This window comes from Trachemys scripta, chromosome 1 (assembly GCF_013100865.1).
Source record: "Trachemys scripta elegans isolate TJP31775 chromosome 1, CAS_Tse_1.0, whole genome shotgun sequence".
In the NCBI taxonomy this organism is placed as follows: domain Eukaryota; kingdom Metazoa; phylum Chordata; order Testudines; family Emydidae; genus Trachemys; species Trachemys scripta.
This window is the reverse complement of record NC_048298.1, coordinates 79,204,465-79,227,197: the sequence shown is the minus strand read 5'-3', so window position 1 is coordinate 79,227,197 and position 22,733 is coordinate 79,204,465. Positions and strand designations below refer to the sequence as shown.

The 22,733-nt window shown below is 39.9% G+C and overlaps 1 protein-coding gene across 1 annotated transcript in view; it reads right to left on the bottom strand.

Annotated features, from left to right (window-relative positions):
- PLEKHG7 (pleckstrin homology and RhoGEF domain containing G7) overlaps positions 1–21,480 on the bottom strand; it is a 52,779-nt gene extending 31,299 nt beyond the window's left edge. Inside the window, exons 1-7 of the mRNA XM_034769803.1 lie at positions 20,746–21,480; positions 19,958–19,980; positions 13,907–14,043; positions 12,088–12,128; positions 6,711–6,806; positions 5,540–5,689; positions 3,133–3,228 (exon numbers count right to left, since the gene is read on the bottom strand). Coding sequence (XP_034625694.1) covers positions 3,133–3,228; positions 5,540–5,689; positions 6,711–6,806; positions 12,088–12,128; positions 13,907–14,043; positions 19,958–19,980; positions 20,746–21,480 — 1,278 coding nt within the window. The remainder of the gene's footprint in view (positions 1–3,132; positions 3,229–5,539; positions 5,690–6,710; positions 6,807–12,087; positions 12,129–13,906; positions 14,044–19,957; positions 19,981–20,745) is intronic.
- Between the last annotated feature and the right edge of the window lie 1,253 nt (positions 21,481–22,733).

The following is a 22,733-nucleotide window of genomic DNA, read 5'->3' as shown; positions in this document are numbered from 1 at the left end:
GACAGAACACTGTAGCTGCAATGTGATTAAAGAGGTCTTCAAACTCATTTGGAAAGCGATTGTAATTTATATTCAACCTTATTTCAATTTCCTGAAGATAATGAAAAACATTTATTTAAAACTGCAAAGGGACCAGAATGCAAGCAAGGCATTCTCCCAAACTGAGTTATTTAAAAATATTTTCACTTAGATTCTAGTGGTTCTATCTGAATCTTCACATCTTGTACATCCATAGAAAAATTTACTATGAAATCTACATTTACCATGCAGTGGTATCAGGGATCTACAGTATTCCTGTAGAGTCAGAATTGAAAATAACTGCTGTATCTCCAGTACCATAGTAAACTACATTAAAATGCTGGGATTTAAATTTTAACCACTATAGTTTGTTTAGCAAATTTGTGGGCCTACTTAGCTTTCGGGGAGTTGCTCGTGGTACAGTATGCATTCTAGCATGTTGGCAAGGTGTATTTTAAATATTTCACAACATAAAGTTCTTTTATGGCAAGAGTGTCAGTGTCATTTTCCCCACATTTGACCATAATGGATGTTACAATATTATATACACATGCAAAGATTTAAAAAAACGATAATGGAAAAAGTATTAAAAACAACACTCAATCATGACTGTATCGTAATCAACCCTCCGGTGTGTTCATCCTGTAAACTGCACATAATTCAACCCCCTCCCTTGTCTCACCCCACAATAGGGCCAGGCAAAGACTTGATGTACGCTTATTCTGATGTTTAGTTTATTGGTTGTTTCTGTAGGGAGGCCAGGGGGAACTGAGGTCATAAGTCTCTTCTTGGAGTAACAATTATTATTTTCATTATGATGTCGTATTATGGTGTGACGGGGCATGCATGCCCTACACTGGGATTGCAGGGATTAATTCCTCTATTTGGGCCGAGGAGGCTATGCCCCCTCGACGCTGCTGGGCATGCTCCAGTTGGAGACCAGGTGTAAAAGGGAACAGCCCTGCTCATTCAGGGCGAACCATTGGAGAGGGAGGAGGTGTGCTGCAGGCTCTGCTGAAGGATCGCTGGCACTTCACAATGCGGAGGCTAGCCAGATGGCGGCGACCGATGACCCCAAGGCTCCAGATGCCACAGAGGGAGGAGAAACCATGGGAACCCTGAGATGACAAACCACGGAGAAGCGGGTTGGAAGCAACCCAGTGAATCTTTGCGGGGAGGTGGTTGTAGAACCAGAGACTAGCTCAGCGTGTTTTGGCTGGATCCCTGAGCTGGTGGCGCGCAACCCTGCTACTGACAGGGCCCTGGGCTGGGACCCGGTGGAGAGGGAGGGCCCGGGTTCCCCTACGCTGGCTGCCACCCACCCTGGGATTGCGGCCCGTCTCACCAGTTCTATTGACTCTGGCCACCAAGCTGCAAAGCCCTGATCATGAGGGCAGCTCTATTGACTCTGGCTGTTAGGCCACCCCTCCCTGATAGAGAAAGTGAGTATATTGACTTTGCTTGTTAGGCTGCACTACTCTGGGACCCAGAGGGGTCACTCAGAAATGGCCGTGGGGCTATAAAGACGTTTGCCTCATCCCAAAAGGGGATGGAGAATGCATGACCCACGACATACAGTGACATCAAAGGGCTCAGACTATATAGAGGCCCAGTGGGCTAGGCACTGCATAAAGTAAAAATCAGGGCTTTGTCTTGAAGCAATTACACTCTAAATAGACAAGAAAGATATTGGGTGGGGGAGGAAACACAGACACAGAGAGATGAACTGATTGGGCCAATGTCACTCAGCAAGCAAATGGCACAGATGGGAGTAAAATCAACATCTCCTGACTGTCAGTATCTACTAGCTCATACTGCCTCTCACCAATAGAGCTCTAATAATAATACTTAGCCCTCTGTGTGTTCAAGCCACTGTGCAGACACTGATTAATCTTTGCAATCCTTATTATAGAGGGCAAACACTCTCTATGCTGGTAGAAGAAGAGCAACAAAAATGAGATGTCAATGACCATGGGAAGTGTAACTTTGAGAAGGAAAACTGCAACGCACTGTTTTCTTAATACAGTAGCATTTGATCTTAGTGATCATCTTCTGCAGTGCTCATTCACTAACAGAGTCAGAAACTGTTCCCAAATGCCACCCCCTATTCAGTCAGGGTGATGTATTTGCTCTTATACCAATAATTTTGTATTCAGTGAAAAGAATCCGTCTGGAAATAATTTCTTCTGTCTTATGTGATGCTGTCAAAGGTAGGACAGAGTTTTGTTTGCCATTAACGCCGGGTAACAACTATTTCAGCTTGAAGGAATGTCAGGTATGATCAGTTGCAATCTTGACTAACTTGTCTTGGCATTAAAATGCCTTGCAGAGAATGCTGTCCTTGCAAAATGGAGATCTTAGACCAAGTTTTCTGCTTTGCTGAGTTTACACTCAGGGTGGGTGGTACTAAGGATCCCTGAGTCTTTTCCTGGCCCCAGCACAAGTCAGAGCAGTGTAGGGACTACTTTAACTTGCACACGTTGGAAAAGAGTCCCCAAGGGGACTGACCACCAGCTGAAAATAGACAAAGCACAGAGCACTCCGGATGTGTCTTCTCTCCACCTTGCCCCAGAAGCTGCAGGGTGAGTAGCACACGAGACAAACATGTCACCTGGGGAATCCCTAGCTGGGGAGATGTGGGTGGTTTCTGTTCCCTTTGTCCTTATGGAGTAGCACAAAGGGACCATAGTGTAGCAAACACTTCATGTCTATGCACTTGTTTGATACGGGAAATTCACTGTTGTATGGATCAGGCTGTTGTGATTGTTCTGCCCTAATGTTTGTATACTGAGGACTGCCAAAACCCATGATTTAACAAGACTCTATTTGAAAGAGCTAATTCCAAACTCGTCTTTTGACATTTACTTCAAAACAGGAAACGATCAGACTACAGCCATAACCAAAACTCAAATTGCTCTATGCCTGTTCATGAAATCATTTGGACTGATGATGCCTCATCCAAATTGTTTTGCCAAAGAGAGAGGGGGAAAGTGTCCTTAGGGTCAAGTTCAAGATACAGACACTGAAATCTGGGTCTGGCAATTCTTTGTGTTCCTCTTTTTTTAATTATGCTTCAGCTTTTGATCTAAATGAGATTTCTTTTTTTCCCCTCACCTGGTTTAACTCCTCCAAGTTTGCAAAAAGTCCCCACAAATCCACATCCACGAGGAACTCATTGTTTTGCAGGTATTTTAGCGTATTCACAAATATCTTTAAAAAAGACAATAAAGCCATATTATTTATCTATATTAATTCAACATTAACAAACCAATTAATTTGCAGAGGGCAGATAGATTTACCATATATCCTTCATAAACCGTAATTTGACTGGCAGACTACAAAATGGCTGGGCTCACACCATTTAGGAGCAAGTCTTTCATGGCCTGCACAAAGCCTAAAAATAATGGGTTTGGGGCAGGAACTATGCAGTGACTGAAGTGAGAGACTCTGTACACAGCCAGCCCACTGACTGCAACGTAGCCCCATCGTGGCAGTTATTCTATTCTGTGGTCGGGAATGGGGGCTGAGGCCTCTTTAGACCTGGTGGTCATGAACCCTGTCCTCTAACCTAGGCCCACCCCAACTCTTTCCGTCTACCTCCAGGTTGCTCTGTATGCTCCAGCATGGGGGGTGGAAGAGTGCCACTAAGCAACTGAATGGCTGTAGGGCCAAGGCTTTGAGAGGCTGGGTGGCTTGTTCAGTTTCTCCTCTTTTAGGGTGAATTTCAGTGGCGCTGAATGAATACTGAATACATTACACACCAGTTGCTGTAGCTTGGCTCTTTGGGGGTTGCACTGACTTACTGTGATTTCTACCAAACAATGCCCCCAAAGCAGCTAAAAATGAGCTGAGAAATATAATTATTTAATAGAAATGGCTTTATGTGAAAACATGAATAAAATGCCTACTGATGTTGCCCAAGGTGCTAGGGGAGGGGTGAAGAGAGTGAATGCTGATGCTTATCCCTGCATTGGTCTACCTGCCATGAACTAATGATCTGAGAGCCTGAGAAAAAAGCCACTTGAGGAGGAAACGCTCCATAGTCTCAAATCTCGGCTGAGCTTAATTAGAACAAGGGGAACATTTAATAGTGAGAAATATTTAGAGCAGCAAGAAATAAATGGAACTGTGAGAGTTGCCAAACTCTTTCATAAGCACATTTGTTTTCACTGCTGGGGGGTAATTAAAAACTGGGATGGGAGGGATGGGATGGGGGAGGGGAGGCTGTATCATTTGTGAGCCACACAGGGCCTACTACTGTATCTACCTGTCTGTCTCTCAAGTTCTTACTCCTCACTCATCACCATGGAGTCTGCGTGCCTTGTAATACCCCCCCAGCCTAGCAGGAGAACCGCTTGCAGTTAGCTGAGCTCCTCAGCGATCCTCTACCACTTCCACTCTTTAAACAAATGTTTCTAGATGGCAGGACACTTTCATCCTGGCTTTTCCCAACTGTCCCATAACCACCCTCTCCCCATTTCTGACCACCATAATGGAGCTCTCTGTGCTCTTCCTCATCCACCTGACTTTGGAGCATTTTTTTCTATAACTAAATGACCTTTTCAGCATGAAACATACTTTTTAAAAATGCTGTTCCTCCCTGGACCCTATCCTCCTTCCTTTGAGAAACCAGTGGTAGAGCTGGTGAAGTGTGTGTAGAAAACCCTCTTGTTAGATCTTCCTTTATCACCTATGAAGGGCTACTGCGTGACCTAACTGTCAGTCATGCAATCTTACCACAGCTTGTTCAACTTTGAAGATGCTCCTAATTTTCCTCAGGATAAGGTTACGTTTGATTTTATTTTTTCTGCAGGGTGGGAGGAGAGCTTGAAATCCTAGAATTACTGCAATACTGGAATTTTGCATTTTCAGGTTCTAGTCTGGATAACACAGTTACAACCCCGTTAGTCCTCTTCAAGCTAAGCTATTAAAAGCCAGGAGTACAAAATGAAATGGGCTAGCAATAATGGAAAGTATAGCAATATGAGTCTGAAAGGGAGAGTTGAGAGAGAGTGAAAGACAGACTAAAATGGCCCCTGATCAGGGCCGGCTCCAGGGTTTTGGCCGCCCCGAGCGGGGAAAAAAAAAAAAAAAAAGCCGCGATCGGCTCTCCGAGAAGGAGAGAGGGACCCGCCGCCGATTTACCGCCAAAGAGCCGGACGTGCTGCCCCTCTCCATTGGCTGCCCCAAGCACCTGCTTGCTACACTGGTGCCTGGAGCCGGCCCTGCCTCTGATACTACTGGGAGTACAGAACGCACAGAATCAAGAGAGCTTGATGCAAAACACTGAGAAGAGGTACACAGAGGAAAAGATTTCATCAGGATGAAACGAAAACCAGAGAATTGTGGAAACAGGTTTAGAAAACAAGACACGAGGAGCACAAAAGTGTACAGCACAAAAGTACAAGTAATTTCCATTGAGATATAAAGAAGGAGAGGTTATAGATGACTTTCTTCTTGCCCCATTGACAGCAGGACAAGTCCCATGTTTAATCTACTGGAGAAATAAATCCAAAGTTACCATCTTGAGAACCAGTAAGCGATCCAGAAAGTAACTGCATTCACTTGTAAAAAGTTCCCACATAGCTTCTTCTTTCTTCATTTCTAATGGATCATCAGTGTCTTTTTCCTCAGTCTGTTGAGTCGTTATCATTTCATGCCAAGTTTTATTCTGTTGATTGGAGGAGGGGGCAGGGGAAGGAAAAAACCTTACACATTTCATGCAAAATAGCTGACTGATTCATAAACTGCTGCAATCTTTATGCGATGTATTAAAATACAATATAAATAATAGAATCAGAGAAATGAAAGGCTTCGAGACGTCATCAAGTGCAGCCCCCTGTGCTGTGGAAGAACCAAGTAAACCTGGCCTGGATAACAACAGTTCTCAGCCTTTGGTTGGATGTTTAATAGTTAAAAAATAAAAATCTTGACATTTTACTCTTGAGTATTACAAATCATATATATAATAATAGTAGTGCAAAATAATAATAGCACCTTCCATCCAAGGATCAGGGCGGTTTGCAAACGTTATTGAATTTAACCTCACATCATCCCTCCAAAGCAGAGGTGTATTATTATATCTGTTTTTCAGATGGTGAAATCAAGGAACAGAGACCTTCACAGAGTATCTACACTGCAGCTGGGAGAGAGCCTCCCCGTGTGGAGGGAGACACTCGAGTTAGCTTTGCTTGAGCCAGCACACTAACAATTGCAGTGTGGTCACTGCAGCATGGGAGGGGTTCGGGCTAGTCCGCCGAACTCTGACCCACCAGCTCAGGCGGCTTGAACTCGGGGAGTTAGCCTGAGCCACTTCCAAGGTGCAACATCCACACTGCTATTTTTAGGGGGCTAGCTTGAGCGAAGCTAGTGTGACTCTCTCCCGAGGCCAGGAGGCATGTTCTGAGCTGCAGTGTAGACATACCCTAAGTGACCACGGGCACATGAAGCCTGGCAGACCTGGGCATAAATCCCGAATTGCCTGACTCCTAGACTTCTGTCTTAACCACAAGACTAACCATCTTCTGTTGTAACAATTGTACCCTAAATTTATATACAGATTCTGCATGTAGATTGCCTATGTCGATTTCTGGCATGGAAAAGATTAATTTTAAAAGGGACACAAAGAAGGGAAAATAGTTTTGAGTCCATTGGAGAGGACTATCAGTGTAATATACAGAGTATTGCAGTACCTTAAAACTGTGAAACTCGTATCCGCTGCAGTCTGTGATCTTAATGGTTGAAAGACAGTTTTTCAGATCAGACATTTGCTTTTGTTTGTCTTTACTCTGTTAAAAGATAAATTCTATATGTTATAATTTAAAGAGGTAAATAATATGCTTATTAGCTTCAGTAATTTTGTTTTAATCTGCAAGGACCTCACCCTAATGTTTGGTTTCTTTGCCAACCCACGTACACATAGCCAGTGAAAGGAGTGTAGATGCGACGCTGTCATTTGCTTCTACATATTGGATATGGATAGGAGCCAATGTCAAGGTGGCTCTTTGGCACAATGAGATTGAGTTGTACAGTGTGGTAGTCTTTGACTGTTGCTAACCCAGAATATCACAAGTGATAATGAGCTATTCTCAAAACCCATCTAGGAATAAACTCAACTTGCTTTGCTCATGCAAAAATCAGTGATATGTGACCAGGAAATCTATGAGGGTAAAAACATTTTCAAAATATTTTAATAAACTACATATTTAAAGTGACACTGTCTGATCAAATTTGCCATAACATTTAGGGTGCTTTTTTGTGTGTGTAAAAATAAGATTTTATGAACCCTAAAAGAGATTTTTCCATGAAATGAATAATAATAATAATAAAAGCATTTAAAAAACAAACATTGCTTGCAGCATTTGCACACCAAACCTCACAGCATTATGCTTAGTGCCACAAATATTTTAGAGTTTCAAAGTGAATGTTGACTAGACTGTGTTTCATATTGGCTTTCAGAGACCATTTGGAGGCTTGTACTTAATACTCTCAAAATGAATTTTAAGGTGAATGCTGGAATATTTGCCAAAAGCACCTTTTGAAATGTGTATTTCATTATAATATTTGAAATTCACAGTTTGATCTGTGATGGTCAGTTCCATAAGATGTTCTATCAGTGAGCAGAAACAATATTACGTGCATTTTCTAATTAAGGCACTGATCCTGCAAACACGTAGGCATGTGCTTAACTTTTATGTCCATGAATAATCCCAGTGAACTCACTTTTGAGTGAATATCAAAATTAATAACAAATGTTTCTTGCAATTTGAATAGCTTGTTTGAGTTTGTTGCAAATTTTAAATATTTGAACCTCAAAATTCTCAGTCTCAGGTTACAATCCAACAAATACTTATGCACATGCTTAACTTTCAACATGCAAATAGTCCCATTCAAAAAGAGCCAAATGTTAGTGGTGTGGTCCTGGCAGACTAAAACCATAATAATGTAGCCAATTATTTATGCCTTTAAAGAATTAACATGTGAATAATTTATTTACCTTTAAACAAAGTAAAAACAAACAAAAGCAAATATCAGATCTAGAAAATTGGCTTTCAACCATTAAGATTACAGAATGCAACAGATATCCGTTTCACAGTTTTTACTAAGGTATTGAACTCAAGCAGACCACTCCTAGGTTAAGCTATATATGCATTAGTGTTTGCAGGATTGGCACCTATAACTGTAAGGATTATAAAGTGAAAGTGAATAAGGAAAATTATTTACTTGTTCCCATAATATAAGAACTATGGGCCACCAAATGAAATTAATGGGCAACAGGTTTAAAACAAATAAAAGGAAGTTCTTCACACAGCGCACAGTCAACCTGTGGAACTCCTTGCCTGAGGAGGTTGTGAAGGCGAGGACTATAACAGGGTTTAAAACAGAACTGAATAAATTCATGGAGGTTAAGTCCATTAATGGCTATTAGCCAGGATGGGTAAGGAATGGTGTCCCTACCCTCTGTTTGTCCGAGGGTGAGATGGATGGCAGGAGAGAACCTGTTAGGGTCACTCCCTCTGGGGACCTGGCATTGGTCACTGTCAGTAGATAGTATACTGGGCTGGGTGGACCTTTGGTCTGACTCAGTATGGCCGTTCTTATATTCTTATGATTTTGAAGTTAAAATACCTAATATTTGCAACGAACTCTCATATGCTATTTGATTGGAGATGGAAATATTTGTCAAGAAACTTGTGAATAACTTTGACAAATACAACTGAGAATTTAGTTAACAGAAAAAGAAAGACATCATTCAGTGCAAATTGCTCACTCATCCTTAATTATGAGAACAGGAAGGTGAAATTGACTAACTAAAAGTGAAATTTACTCATCTATTTTCATTATCCAAGCTGCCAGGAAACCAATGAATAAATAAAAAACCTAAGCAGATAAAAGTAAAATAAATGTAAAGTATTTACAATTTTTTAATAGTTTAGTTGTGGTTGGCAACCTAGAAAGGAAATTAAGGTGGTCTTTTTTTTTTTTTTTTTTACGTGATTATTGACCTGTTCAAATAAAGTTTCAATCTGCATCTACAGTGGTGTAACAGAAATCAGCTTTCCCTTAGAGTTCAACTTTACCCTAGACAGAGAAGTACATTTACCGTGTATGTGTGATTTAATAACAATAAATATGACAGATTTCTATAGTGCTTTTACTGCTCTGAGGGAGCAAACAAGTTTGAAGCCTCATTAGCTACCACAGCAGCATAGGAATCTGAATTTGGTTTGAACCTCCTACAGTGGAGTCACTAATGAGAATAATTATATAGACCATTTATTACCATCTGAAACCAAAGAAAGTGCATGTTATGGTAACTACTGTATTGCTACTAAAGAAACAAAATGGGACAATGAGCTGATATAAACAAGGATACAGAAATTGTATCTCCTATGGAAAAACATTTTCATAGTTTAGTCATTTATTTATGTGAACAAATATATGCACATACTGAAACAGTACAGAAAATATGGGATCCTCATCATTTTCCTGGTTTAATAATGCAAGCCATATATTCAGAAATATTTATTTTAAACAGTTTGGTAGCATCTGGTATTGGAGCTACAGGAAGAATTTTTACTCCCCATTGGTATTTGGGTGGTGGATGGCGGGGAGGAGTGGAGAATACTTCAGAAGTTTTTCAAATGAAGTATCATTGATTTATTTATTGAAAAAGCCACTCTGAAAATTGTCTGCACTTGTTTCATTGCTTTGTCCTAATTTCTTAAATCCCACTTATGCCAATGGGATTTAAGCACATGCTTAATTGCCCTGCTGAACTGAGGTCTAAATTGACAAGTAAACAGGAATGTTTGTGCTCATGCAGGGAGAACAAAATGAGAAGCAACTGCTAGCTCCAGTGGTGCAATGGGTTAGCGCAGGGTATTTATAGAGCTGTGCTGGGTGGAGTGATGCTGAGGTTGTAAGTTCAAACCTCACCTGGAGCACTAGTTTGGGGGGAGGGATAGCTCAGTGGTTTGAGCATTGGCCTGCTAAACCCAGGGTTGTGAGTTCAATCCTTGAAGGGCCTACTTAGGGATCTGGGGCAAAAATCTGTCTGGGGATTGGTCCTGCTTTGAGCCGGGGGTTGGACTAGATGACATCCTGAAGTCCCTTCCGATCCTGATATTCTATGATTCTATGAAGACATGGCTCAAAAGTTAATCACCTTAGCCTAGATCCTAGTCCATGTGTGTGTAAATAAATAGTAATAAAATGGAGAAAAGTTGTTCTCTCCTGCCACAGAGGGCAGGACAAGAGGCAATGGGTTCAAACTACAGCAGAGCAGATTTAGATTAAATCTCAGGAAAAAACTTCCTAACTGTAAGAGCAGCAGGACAATGGAACAGACGGGCTTGGGAGATTTTCAAAAGGAGGCTGGAGAGCCATCTGTCTTGGATGGTAGACACAACAAATCCTGCATCTTGGCAGGAGTTAGACTAGATAAGCAGTTCTCAACTCAGGGGCTGCACACAGGTTTCAGGGGGTCCGCAAAGATACATCTAATATTACAGAAATAGTAAGTACCGGTAATAGCAAGGAAATGCGTTATATTATCTTTTGTTTTAGCTTGTGAATTTTCCCTATGCTAAGAGGGAGGTTTATTCCTGTTTTTGTGTAACTTTAAAGTTTTGCCAAGAGGGGAATTCTCTGTGTTTTAAATCTTATTGCCCTGTAAAATTACTTTCCATCCTGATTTTACAGAAGTGCTTCTTTTACTTTTTTCTTTATAATGAAGTTCTGTTTTTAAGAATCTGATTGGGTTTTTAGTGTCCTAAAAACCCCAGGGTCTGGTCTGTGCTTACCTTGGTTACCTATTTGGTTGGTATATTATTCTCAAGCCTCCCCAGGAAAGGCTGTGAAGGGGCTTGGGGAGATCTTTTGGGGAAACAGGAACTCCAAGTGGTCCTTTTCCTGAATCTTTGTCTAACTCGCTTGGTGATGGCAGCGATACTGTCGAAGGACAAGGAATTTTGCCTTGGGGAAGTTTTTAACCTAAGCTGGTGGAATATAAGTTTAGGGGCTCTTTCATGAGGGTGCCCACATCTGTACCCCAGAGTTCAGAGTGGGGAGGGAACTCTGACAGTAAACTATTAATTTAATCTTACCCATCAGTCTAGCTACGTAGGTACTTATAGCCCTGATCACTGTACTGACTGAGTGCCTAAAGGAGCAGTAGGTTAATTTTAAATCTTTGATTAAAGTTAAAGCACTTACTTTAAACATCTTTGGTTTCCTCAGAAGATCATTTTGATTTTGTGACTAATATTTTTCAAAATTACTCATTGACAATAAATAAAATAAAAAAACCTCCAAGACCTAATTGCGCATAGGCAGGTGACTAACTTTCAATGACCCCATATACATCTACAAGTGGAAACAGCAGATCCTTTCAGTACAAATTCACATATTATTTCATTCAGAGACACTTGAGAAATTTTATATACACAAATGGATCAGGAACAAGGTCTGTGCTAGCAGATTGTATTGTAAGAGTGGGACCTTAGAGACAGGGTTAGGCTGGCTTTGTTCTTAGTAGGGGTCTTCAACTATTGGTAAATAGTATTAGTTCAACACATCAAATTTGTTTCATTGCAGCATGTTTCCTTCAGTTAACATCATTGATAAAGTGATTTTTGACTCCAATACAGTAGGATACTTTAACAGGTACTTAACTTTAAGTATTTGAGTAGTCCCGTTGTTAATTTCTTGGCCTCAATGACACGTGGCCATAGGAAAGCAAGAACTTTACAAGATTAAAAAGGAATTGGACGGTTGCATGAATATCTAGAATTTTTGTAATTAAAGCCAACAAAAAAATGTTGGAAGTGTTATTAAGCCTTGCGCTTCAGGGTTTAAACCAATTTATATTTATTAGAAATCAGGATGAGACCTATGTAGGGGGCAGATCACTCCACAGATTACCTGGCTGAATTGAGGCATTTATTTTTGATTTCACCAGCCCTCTGCCTTTCTTCAGAGATAGTAAAATGAATAACTAAGTTAGCCTTTCACAGCTTTAATCTGTGGGAAACTATTACAGGAAAAATTATGTTGTGAAATACTCACAGCTCCTTTTCTGGCGAACGGCCACCTGGGTTTTTTGGACTCTAATGGGTGAAATTAAAACACATAAATTGTTGGGTACAAAAACAAAAGGAAGATCATTAATATTATTTTGTGGCTCTTTTTTTTGAAGGAGACATATAAAATTCTTAAGGAGAAGAAATAATTTATACTTAACTAAAATTTAACAGCTGTGTACAGGCAGTTTGTGAGGTTGAGCTAAACCCATTGATAGCTTTTGGAACAGGTCCCATGTGCAATAGTGATGTGTACCAATGACTGGATTTTCAGAGTTGCTGAGTGCTCACAATTCTCATTGTCAATGTGAGTTGCAGGTGCTCAGCACTGCTAAAAACCCAGCTACATGACTGCAAGTTAATTTCTTACCATGACATGGTCAATTAGACTTCACGTTAGTTCTTTAAAATGACATCATTCAACTTTCAAGAACACTAGGCATATCTGTTAATTATAGCATCTAAGGTCTTGTCCACTAAGCCGTGGTCTACACTGTGTGTGGGGGGGGAATCGAATCGATCTAAGTTACGCAACTTCAGCTACGTGAATAACGTAGCTGAAGTCGACATACTTAGATCTACTTACCACGGTGTCTTCACTGCGGTAGGTCAACTGCTGATGTTCCCCCGTTGACTCTGCCTGCGCCTCTCGCAGAGCTGGAGTACAGGAGTTGATGGGAGAGCACTCGGGGGTCGATTTATCGTGTCTAGACTAGACTAGACGCGATAAATTGACCCCTGCTGGATCGATCACTGCCCGCCGATCTGGTGGGTAGTGTAGACATACCCATAGATAAGTTTTCCAGCCTAATTATACCGCTATAGTTATACCGGTATAACTTCCCATGTGGACACTCTCTCTCTTATTCCAGAATAATTATATTGGTATAGTTATACCAGTAAATTTCCCCATGTAAACAAATCCTAATAACTTAGGCCCTGATTCATGAACGCATGTGCTTAAGTATCATTGTATTAAAATTGAAGTTCAAAACCACATTTTAAAATCATGATTTAGACAACTGTCAATTTAATAGTTCCAAAATAATATCCCATAGGACTGTGCATCATTTGGTAGCCCTTAATAGCTTACTACACCTATCCTAATTCCTGACCTTTTTAATGGCTGAAGAACCTAAGGATTTGTCTACACTGTTGCTTAAGTTGATATAACTTACGTCGCTCAGGATTGTGAAAAAGCCACCCCCAGAGTGACACAAGTTACACGGACCTACGCCTTGTCCCCACCAGTGCGAAGTCGGTGGGAGATGCTCTCCTGCCAACAGAGCTTCTGCCTCTCATTGAGGTGGAGTAATTATGCCGACGGGAGAGCGTTCTCCTATAGTGCGTCTTCAGCAGATGCGCTACAGAGGTGCAGCTGTGCCAATGTAGTACAGTAGTGTAGATTAGCCCTAAAAAAAAAATCTATATTCGCCTGGGATTGAGAAAAGCGGCGAAGTGTCAAGCAATAGGAATATTAAGCCTCTGATATCTATAGTTTGACTCACCTTATTTATCTCATAGAATTTCTTTTGGAGTACGTGGCTTATAAACTAACGATGATGCTAAACACCAGTACCACTGTAGGCAGAAGTCACTGATCAACTGTATTATACAGCTGATCAGCAAAGAAGATTGATAAGAGTAAATCCACAGTGAATTTTCATATTCACACCTGGCAGTTTCAACTCTGAATGTCTGAATCCTGAGGGGTGTTGGTTTATGCCTCAAGTATAATTTAACTTTTTTTTTAAATATAAATTTATGACTGGTTTAAAAGAATCAAAACCCACCCTGTACTTGACCTGCATTTAACAGCAATGATGAGCGTTGCAGGTAGTCAGCAGCATCGTCTGACACTAGGAGGTCTCCAGGGAACACTTCAAGTCCGGGCAAGCTTACCACCACAGAGCTACGTCTGCGTTCTGCTGATCTACATGAACTACAAAAGAAAAAACTTCAGAGCCTCTCCTAATATTATTACATAGGTGATTTATTTTGTGCTTATTGCTAATAATAAGCAACAGCAAGCAAAAAACCCCAAAAGCACACTTGGGCTCTATAATACATTAAAAAAATCAATAATTTAATGAGCAGAAAACTGGACCCCATGAGGAAAACGCCCTGCTCTCTCTTGCTGGCACTAACATTGTCACTCCTAAAACAACCGGCATGCCAGACACATCCTAAGAAGTCTCAAAAGACAAAGCATTAAAATATACAGTGCTGTAATAATTTCCCCCACTACTTGTGATGCTATGTAAAAAGAATGATAACCAGGTGTACACTAATGTATTATCACCAATGTGTCACCACTGTTGCACAGTTGCACTAAATCTGATACAAAGTATGTTATGTAAGGTATAAATGCAGAAGTTGTAATCTGCAAAATTTGATAATCCTGTTTATATGCATGTATCATCTTTGTATCTGAAGTTACAAATACATAGAAAATATTCTTATCTCAAATATGTGTTGTGCTCCTGGGTGATATCCCCAGACAGATATTCATCAACACTAGCCAGCCTGAAGAACAATCAACTATTCCAGGAACCCTCCTGAAAACATTTGATGACTCAGCAAGGTATGTAAGGACATGTGATCTAAGACTCCATCTTTTACCAGTATCATGTGACCTTCTTCCATGCTCACGTGACCCTGGACCCCATGTTGGCCAGTAACTTTCCATGCACATGGGCTGAGCTATAAACTGCAAGCTGTGACATGACTGCTTTGTCTTCATTCCTGCTCCACATCTCTGGATGTGATTTCTAACAAAGGAAAGCTTTGAACAATGGACTGAGGACCCCCAATCTAATGGTGAATGAGAGCGACTTATTGCAAGCTAGCAGATTTAACATCACTGCTATTATTCTCACCTGCAAACTGTGAAATCAATTGTAATGTGTATGATTCCTTTAACCAATTAATAACTCTCTTCTTTTCTTTTTATATTAATAAATCTTTAGTTTTTAGTTATTAAAGGAACTGGCTACAGCATGATATTTGGTAAGATCTAAAGAATATGTATTGACTTGGGGGAGTGGCTGATCCTTTGGAATTAGAAGAACCTTAAATATGATGACTCTGGTTTTCAGGAACCTCTCATCAAAAAGACTTGATATCTGAATGGTGGGAGGGGCTGGATTGCCTAAGGACGCTATGTTCTTACTTTCTTGTTAAGCAGTGTGGTGATACAGGAACTCACTTTTACTGGCTTGGTGAACTCTAATGTTAGAATAACCAACAGTTTGGGGTATATTTGTCCTATTTTTTATCAGTTTGCCCTGAATGTGGCATTCGCAGTTGCGACTCACACCAGGCATGACCCACACTGTTCCTTTTACAATGGATTAAAATAAAATGGAGTCCTGCAGCATGTTTTCTTTATAATGTATCGGGTCTTACACAGTCCCACTGAATGACTGTATACCGTATTAATAGGTAACGGGTAAAAAGATGCCTATAAATTAGCCAAAAGGAGCATTTAATAAAAGAATAAAGAATCTTGTCTAGTAAGATACCCATAGAGTTTACGACCAAGTCCAGGGATTGAACATTTAAGAGCGGAGAAACAAAAGGTTAAAGTTCTTGCAGAAGCGTTTAAATGCATTCAGTGATTCACTTTGAAGCCCCTACAAGAGAGTGCTTGAATAAAGAATAGGATAGCAGCACACTGGGATGTTAACTAAGTCCACACATGGATGTAGGTGCCTTTGGGCTGCATTGATAAAGAGGGCTGATTTAATCTTTGATGTAACTCCGCTGATTTAAAAAAAAAGCTAGAAAATCAGAAAAGAATTTCATGGGATTTTTAAAAAGTTTGAGTATACTTTTGTATATTTCACTTCCTTTTGGCTGTTTTGCGATGTTTTCATGTTCATAAATCTCTAGATAGTGTTCAGTCAAATTTGGTAATTACTCAAACATTTTCTAACACTCTTAATTTGCAGTATAATATGCCTTAACATGCTTGCTGGTGTAAGGCAAGCAGCTCTTTCCAACTGTTGTTACTAACAGAAGGCTATTCCATTTTTTGTTAGAGCTGATGCCAGGGGAAGTGGGAGTTGTTAATTTAAATGTAAGTATATGTATTTGACTGAATTTCATTTTCAAATGTATTGTTAATGTTTGGGTTTATAGTGAGGCTCCGAGATTTATTTTTCATGTAATCCAAAACTAATACTTAGATTGTAAACTCTTTGAACTGGGACCTTTTGTCATGTGGCTATGAACACAATGCCTAGCACAGTGCCCTGACTGGACTCTCGACATCCTACTACATTGCAAATGTTAAATAACAGGCATGGTCCTAGAGCCCAGTTTTAAAACTGCTTCTGAAACGACTTCTAATTCTAGTCACGGTAACCTTGAAGACACTTATTTTACAGTACAAGCCAGCTGCTGCAGCATAATGGGCAATAAACAACTTCATGTGGTATAACGGCTAAACTGTAAAGATTGGCAGATTTCCATCAGCTTGGATTCATGATACCAATTTATAAAATTCTGTTACTGATCTTAAAAAGTAGCTAATGATAGTCAGTTTTGACTCTGAATGCTAGGTTATTGACAACAGTGATGACAAACAACCAGTAGCGCTTTGTCATTCTTGGTAATCAAATTAAACGGTAGCATAATAAAAAATCAGGATAAAGTTCTTCATTTTCAAAGACACGTGCACCTAACTGAGCTCATCATTTAGGTGTGCAAATCTCCTACATGGATATGCAAGCTGAGGATACACGTGTGTATGTCTACCGTACACATAGGCGGGCAACCCCAACTTGGATGTATGCATCAGTGACTTGCATGCCTAAATCATGCATGCACACGTAGATGTATAAATCTGTGACCATCTGAGCCAAAGTTTATATTGGGTTCTTTTGTTGGTTTTACTAAAGGAAAAAAGCTGCAATCTTGCGCAACTGAATTACTGGAGTTGGAGTTCTCTACATAGAAATGCAGCATTTCACCATTATTTTCTGCCTACAGAGTGTTTGTAGGTGTGCATTTTCTTCAGGATTTTTTTTTTTCTTGGGAGGAGGGGAAGAATTTCATGCTTAAGTGCTTGAATGAAAGGATTGTGTTTACCATAGAGATGAACTGAAGCGCAACAAGGGTTGCAAATATTTGTGCAATAATTCTTCCTTTAAATCTGGTTTGCCAGTGAAACAACACAATGTCAACGGTTTGTATTACAAAGTTATAGAACATGATTAAAAACCTTTAAGTAAATCAGGATCTGGAAAAATCAAACATACACTATGTACAATTTCTCCTAGCAATGGAATGAAACTTCACGTGGTATGTTTTTAAGGTGTGCACTTTGATGTGTTCCTAATTTTCTCTTAACTACACCTGTAATACATCTCAGATGTGACAGGGAATACGTGACCTATATCGTGCACCATATTTGATTTTAAAAATGCTTTCAAAGCTGTTATTAGAATAAATCTAATTTATGTAAGAATAAAAACAATTAGATCACAAAGATCAGCATTGTAGGATGTGTGCAGCACTAAATTAGAACATGGCATACTCCAACAATATTATAAGGAAGTTCATTTGGAGGGCACAAGGGAATGAACAGGATTTCAAAAATGGACTGGCCTGTGTCCCATATCCCACTGAAAATGGACTGTCCTGTTTACACTTGAGAATGAGAGGCGCGTCTCTTGGGAGGGGGGAGAGGGAGGAGTGATCATTTGGGTAGTAAATTCCTCAGCATGTCAATGGAATGGGGTAGGGTGAAGATGAATTCATAGTAAACTGAGAGGAAAAGGCAAGTCCATTAGGATTGCAGGTGCAGGGATACGTCTCTGCCCGATAGGCTCTTCTGACTGATCTGTGAAGTAGTGCTAAGGGTGTACAGCCAGCCCTCACAGCAATCTTCTAACTGAAGAATTCTCTGATGTTCCACTAGCGTTTCTTCTGGCTGTGATACCCAGAGATTAGGGTTGAATTAACTGATTTGGATAAAATCAGTTGAATAAATGCTTTGCTGAGAACTTGAACCAAATCCGATTACTGAACTTCAAAATTTTGTTTAAAACAAAAGAAAACACTAACTTTTTTTTTCCTTACAGTCTACATATCTTAATTTTGGCCAGAATGAGGAGTAGAGATAATGATGTACCATCAAAATCATAAAATATTCTCACAGTATTTCCTATCCATGAGTATACGACTCATTCTGTAAGGTTTCCACTCTGATTTCTTGATTAAACAGGTCCAGATGAGACTGGATGTAATTCAGATACACTTGGAGAGCCAGATTCTCATATGGTGTAAATTAATACAGCTCCAATGAAATCAACTAAATTACCCCAGCTGAAGCTCTGAGTAGTGAGTACTAAACTTTTGTCCAATTCAATCATCAGAAGTTTTCAGATCTACCCACTAGCAGATAGATTTTAGCAGAACTATATCTCTGGCTCATACAAACATTCATGCTATTAATGGGCCTGTATCTATGCAGTGTTGCTCTGACACAGACTGATCAGAATGGCTATTCCCATAGTAACTGTTAGTCTGCTATTTGCTGAAAGCTCCAAAGACTGAAATATGGGTTGGGATTTACAGCAAATCAGAAAATGTGGGGAATTGGCCCACCCATGAGCCATGTGCTTTTAAACACATGCACATGCACACTGAAACATGTCTTAGGAATTTCCTTCCCATGTGCGGCATTGAACAAATTCACCTCCACTTTTGACATTCACTCACTCCCTTAGGTATTGGCAGGACTCTAATGTAAGTCCTATTAAAATGTAGTCATGAACTCATCACTTGAATGTTGTTTGTGAGGCTATTCCTGCTGTTTAGTTTAGTTTCTGGCCATCTAGAAGCATCACCAACCTAGCATTAACAGTCTTACTGGTCCTGCACCTTCCATGTATCCCACCTAAAATTTTCAAGGTACTGTTCATTAAAATGATTATAACACCAGGAAACAAGGAACTGATATGTAGGGATGTGCTCTTGGTGCTTATTTTGTTTTATGTTCTTGTTTAGGGTGACCAGTAGCAACTGTGAGAAAACAGGACAGGAGGTGGGGGTAATAGGCGCCTATATATGAAAAAGTCCCCCCAAAATGGGACTGTCCCTTTAAAAACGGGACATCTGGTCACCCTATTCTTGTTGCTATTTTTGTTTGTTGTGTACGTAAAATTCAGGTGCGCAAATATTTACAGAAAGGAGACACAAAAGGAGTATAAGTGTGGCTGAAGCAAATTCAGTTTGAAATTCAAGTGAATATTCCCTGAAAATTCTTTGTGGTATTCACTCAAATCTTCTAAGAGCTTAGTGAGATCGGTTACAGCAAACTGCACTTTACAACTCCATATCATGTCAGCAAGCTGCTGTGCTAACTCTTCAAAGAAGAGAATCCAAGTATTTGTTTTGGTCTGGAGGGTTAACAATCGCTTCACCCAGCAATAATCCTCAATCTGATTCTCTTGTGATAACAATACAGAGCTGTTCTGGTAGTTATTCTCCAAAGCTATGTTAGAAAAAAAGTCACTCAAGATTTTGGGATGTTTTACGTTCTTCAGCAGATGAAATCTGACACTAGTTAATCCAAATGGCTAGACCTGCTTAGCAATTCAAACCTATTGTGTAGCTGATCCAGACAGTCCAACTAAAACATTGTGCAAACATATCAGGGCATGCCAGAGAGAGGGCCTCTCAAATAAATCTCATTAACAAGCTTCAGTATAAACTAACCAGTCATCCTGTAATTTAAATGTGAGTTTTCCATGCATGTGTGTACAGTGAGCGTTCCACTAATTGGACTAAATTTAAAAGAATAATGGATTTCAGCTTAGAATAAGCTAAAACAAATACTTACGTACCTTGATATAAGTAGTTCCTCTTTCTGAAAGAAAGTGAGAAATTGTTGTTACTTGTTATGAAAGAAAATAATCTAGTCTTTTTTAAGGAGCGTCAGTTTCCTATGGAAATATGATTCCAGACTCAAATATGGGTCTAATTGATTATTTCCTGAAAGGTGTTTATGAGGCAATGGGGCCAGAACTTATTTGATAGCAATAATATCTTTCTATTTTTGAGGGAAAATATAAAGTAAAACTATTTAGATTTAAATAAAAAATATGCTTTGGGCCCTGATTCAGTACAGCATTTAAACACATGCTTAAGTCCACCTTTATTCAGCAAAGCATGTGCTTAAGTGCTTTGTGGAATGGGGCTGGACTGACTCACATAGAATCATAGAATCAAAGAACTGGAAGGGACCTCAAGAGGTCATCTAGTCCTGTCCCCTGCACTCAAGGCAGGACTAAGTATTATCTAGACCATCCCTGACAGGTATTTGTCCAACCTGCTCTTAAAAATCCTCTATGATGGAGATTCCACAACCTCCCTAGGCAATTTATTCCATGCTTAAAGTTAATCATTTACTGAAGTGTTTTGCTAATTCAGGGCCTTAGTCACCAATTGTGAAGGAGAAACCTTCCTTCCTAACTAACATAGATATTGGTCTATTTAAGCAATGGGACCCAGGTCAGGCTGTGGTTAAATCGGACAGGCCCTGGTTTAGTTTGCCCATAATTTACTTTGAGATATAATTCAAGCATACAGAGCTGAAAAAGGGGACGGAATATTCCATTCTAGCTCATGTTACCTGAGCACATGCCTGCTGAGTAGTGTTAAGCTGGGAAACTTGTTCTCTCCCAGGCAAGGTAGCAGTGTTGACCGTCCACACTTTTTGAAACACTGGCTCAGAACTACCATTGCTGAGCTGATCTTTTTGATGTGGTAGCTTTGATTTGAGGTCAAAAGTCTCCAAAGCAGCTAATGGAGTTTCAGAGTTTTCTTTGGAAGACAGCAATTTTTCATGAATGCAGGAGGGTAATGAAAATGAGGAAGAGGAATAGTACATAGTACACCGAGGTGGACTTTTACAAATATGCCGTAGTGAACCAGCGTGCTCCCTCTGGCTTCCCAACCTAGTGCCATCAAAGCACTCCTGAAGTCCTGAAGCTTGCGAGACGGAGGCCACACTATTTCTTAACCGCCTTAGCGTTGGGGAGGTGGAAATTCTGCCTGGAGCATGCCTGTCAAACTGGAAAGCTGCACTGTAGCTTTCCTCGTGCTCCTTCGATGGAACCTTTAGCAGGATTGGAGGCTCACTGCAACTTCTTCTCTGGATGCAGCCAACTGGTGACATTTTACAGTCCATACCAATTGAGATAGCCCTTGTTTCGCAGGGCTGGAAGATGTCACTTTCTGAGTCACTGTTTCCTGACAAATCAACATTCTCTTCATGTGGGTCAATCTTCTTGTTTAGATGACATTCTGCTTTGAGGTAAGTTTCTTCATCCAGTTCCAGAGAATAATCACAAACTGGTTGTTGCATCCTTTAGCTACAGCATGCAGATCTCTAGCTGTTATCAGTTAGAAAGAACACAATCAGAAAAGAAATCTCCATTCTCAAACGGAATGTTCCCAATTTAACCTCATGTACTTCATATCCCTTTTTAATTAATTATTATCTCTTGTTGAAAACCAGGTGCTGTTTAAGAATAGGACTGAAAAACAAATCCCTGACCACTATTCATTGATGTCACAAAGCTCTTTTAAATCATTATTTGTATTTACTATATGGTGACATGTTCAGTTCTTGTGTAACTGCATTTACTAAAGTCAATGGAATTTAATATAACTCTAAGTCAATGCAGTTGGCCCAGGGATAAATTTGACCTATGGATTTAAATGGTCAAAAGTGACTAGTGATTTTTGGGTGCTCAACTTGAAATGGCTTAAAGGGACCTGCTTTTCAGAGGGATAGTCAGCACTTTCTGAAAATGAGATGCTTCACGTTGTGCACCAAAAATCACTAGTCACTTTTGAAAATTAAAACATTCATGTTCATTAGCAGAAAAGGGCTTCTTTCCTATTTAAGGGACTCAAAAACTGTCTCTGTCTCTCACTGCATATTATAACAGCTACATAACTGCATGGTAGAATGGGTGTTCTATAAACACCTCCTAAAGAGCCAGGTGTAGAAAATACGTCAGGTTGAAAAATCTAGCTTTGATTGGTATCTCTGTTTCCTTGTTAGAACTTTTGATTCTCCTTTCTTCACACACATTCTTTCCGTGTTTATGGGCACTTACATTTAATATGCCAGCATGTACAAATAAAGAAATAGAGATAGATACATAGATAAGAATGCATATGTGTAATTATAGCCCAGTGTGTGCAAATGCTAAACATCTCACCATAAAAAAGAACAATAATTGTTGAGTACTATTGAACTTTGAGCATTTTGAGAATTGATTGGTACAAAGTTAGTTCATGCAGGGGCTCCTGTAGTTTAAGATGACTGGGGAAATCTAAAATGTTCAATGGTCCTTAAATTCATCCTTCCACCTCTAGTATGAGGCTTTGTGTGTATTCTCCTTATTAGTATGATGGTCTGTGACATAATATATGTCATTATAGTACTGTTCTCCAGAATCAGAATCAGCAATTTATGGTAGGACTGCCTTTCCATGGACTATTGCATTTGATGCTCTCCTGGAAAATGCCATGTGAATCTAAGGTACTTTGTTCAGTGCTCAGATATAACAATGGTGGGCACTGTAGATATACCTGTAAAAGATATGG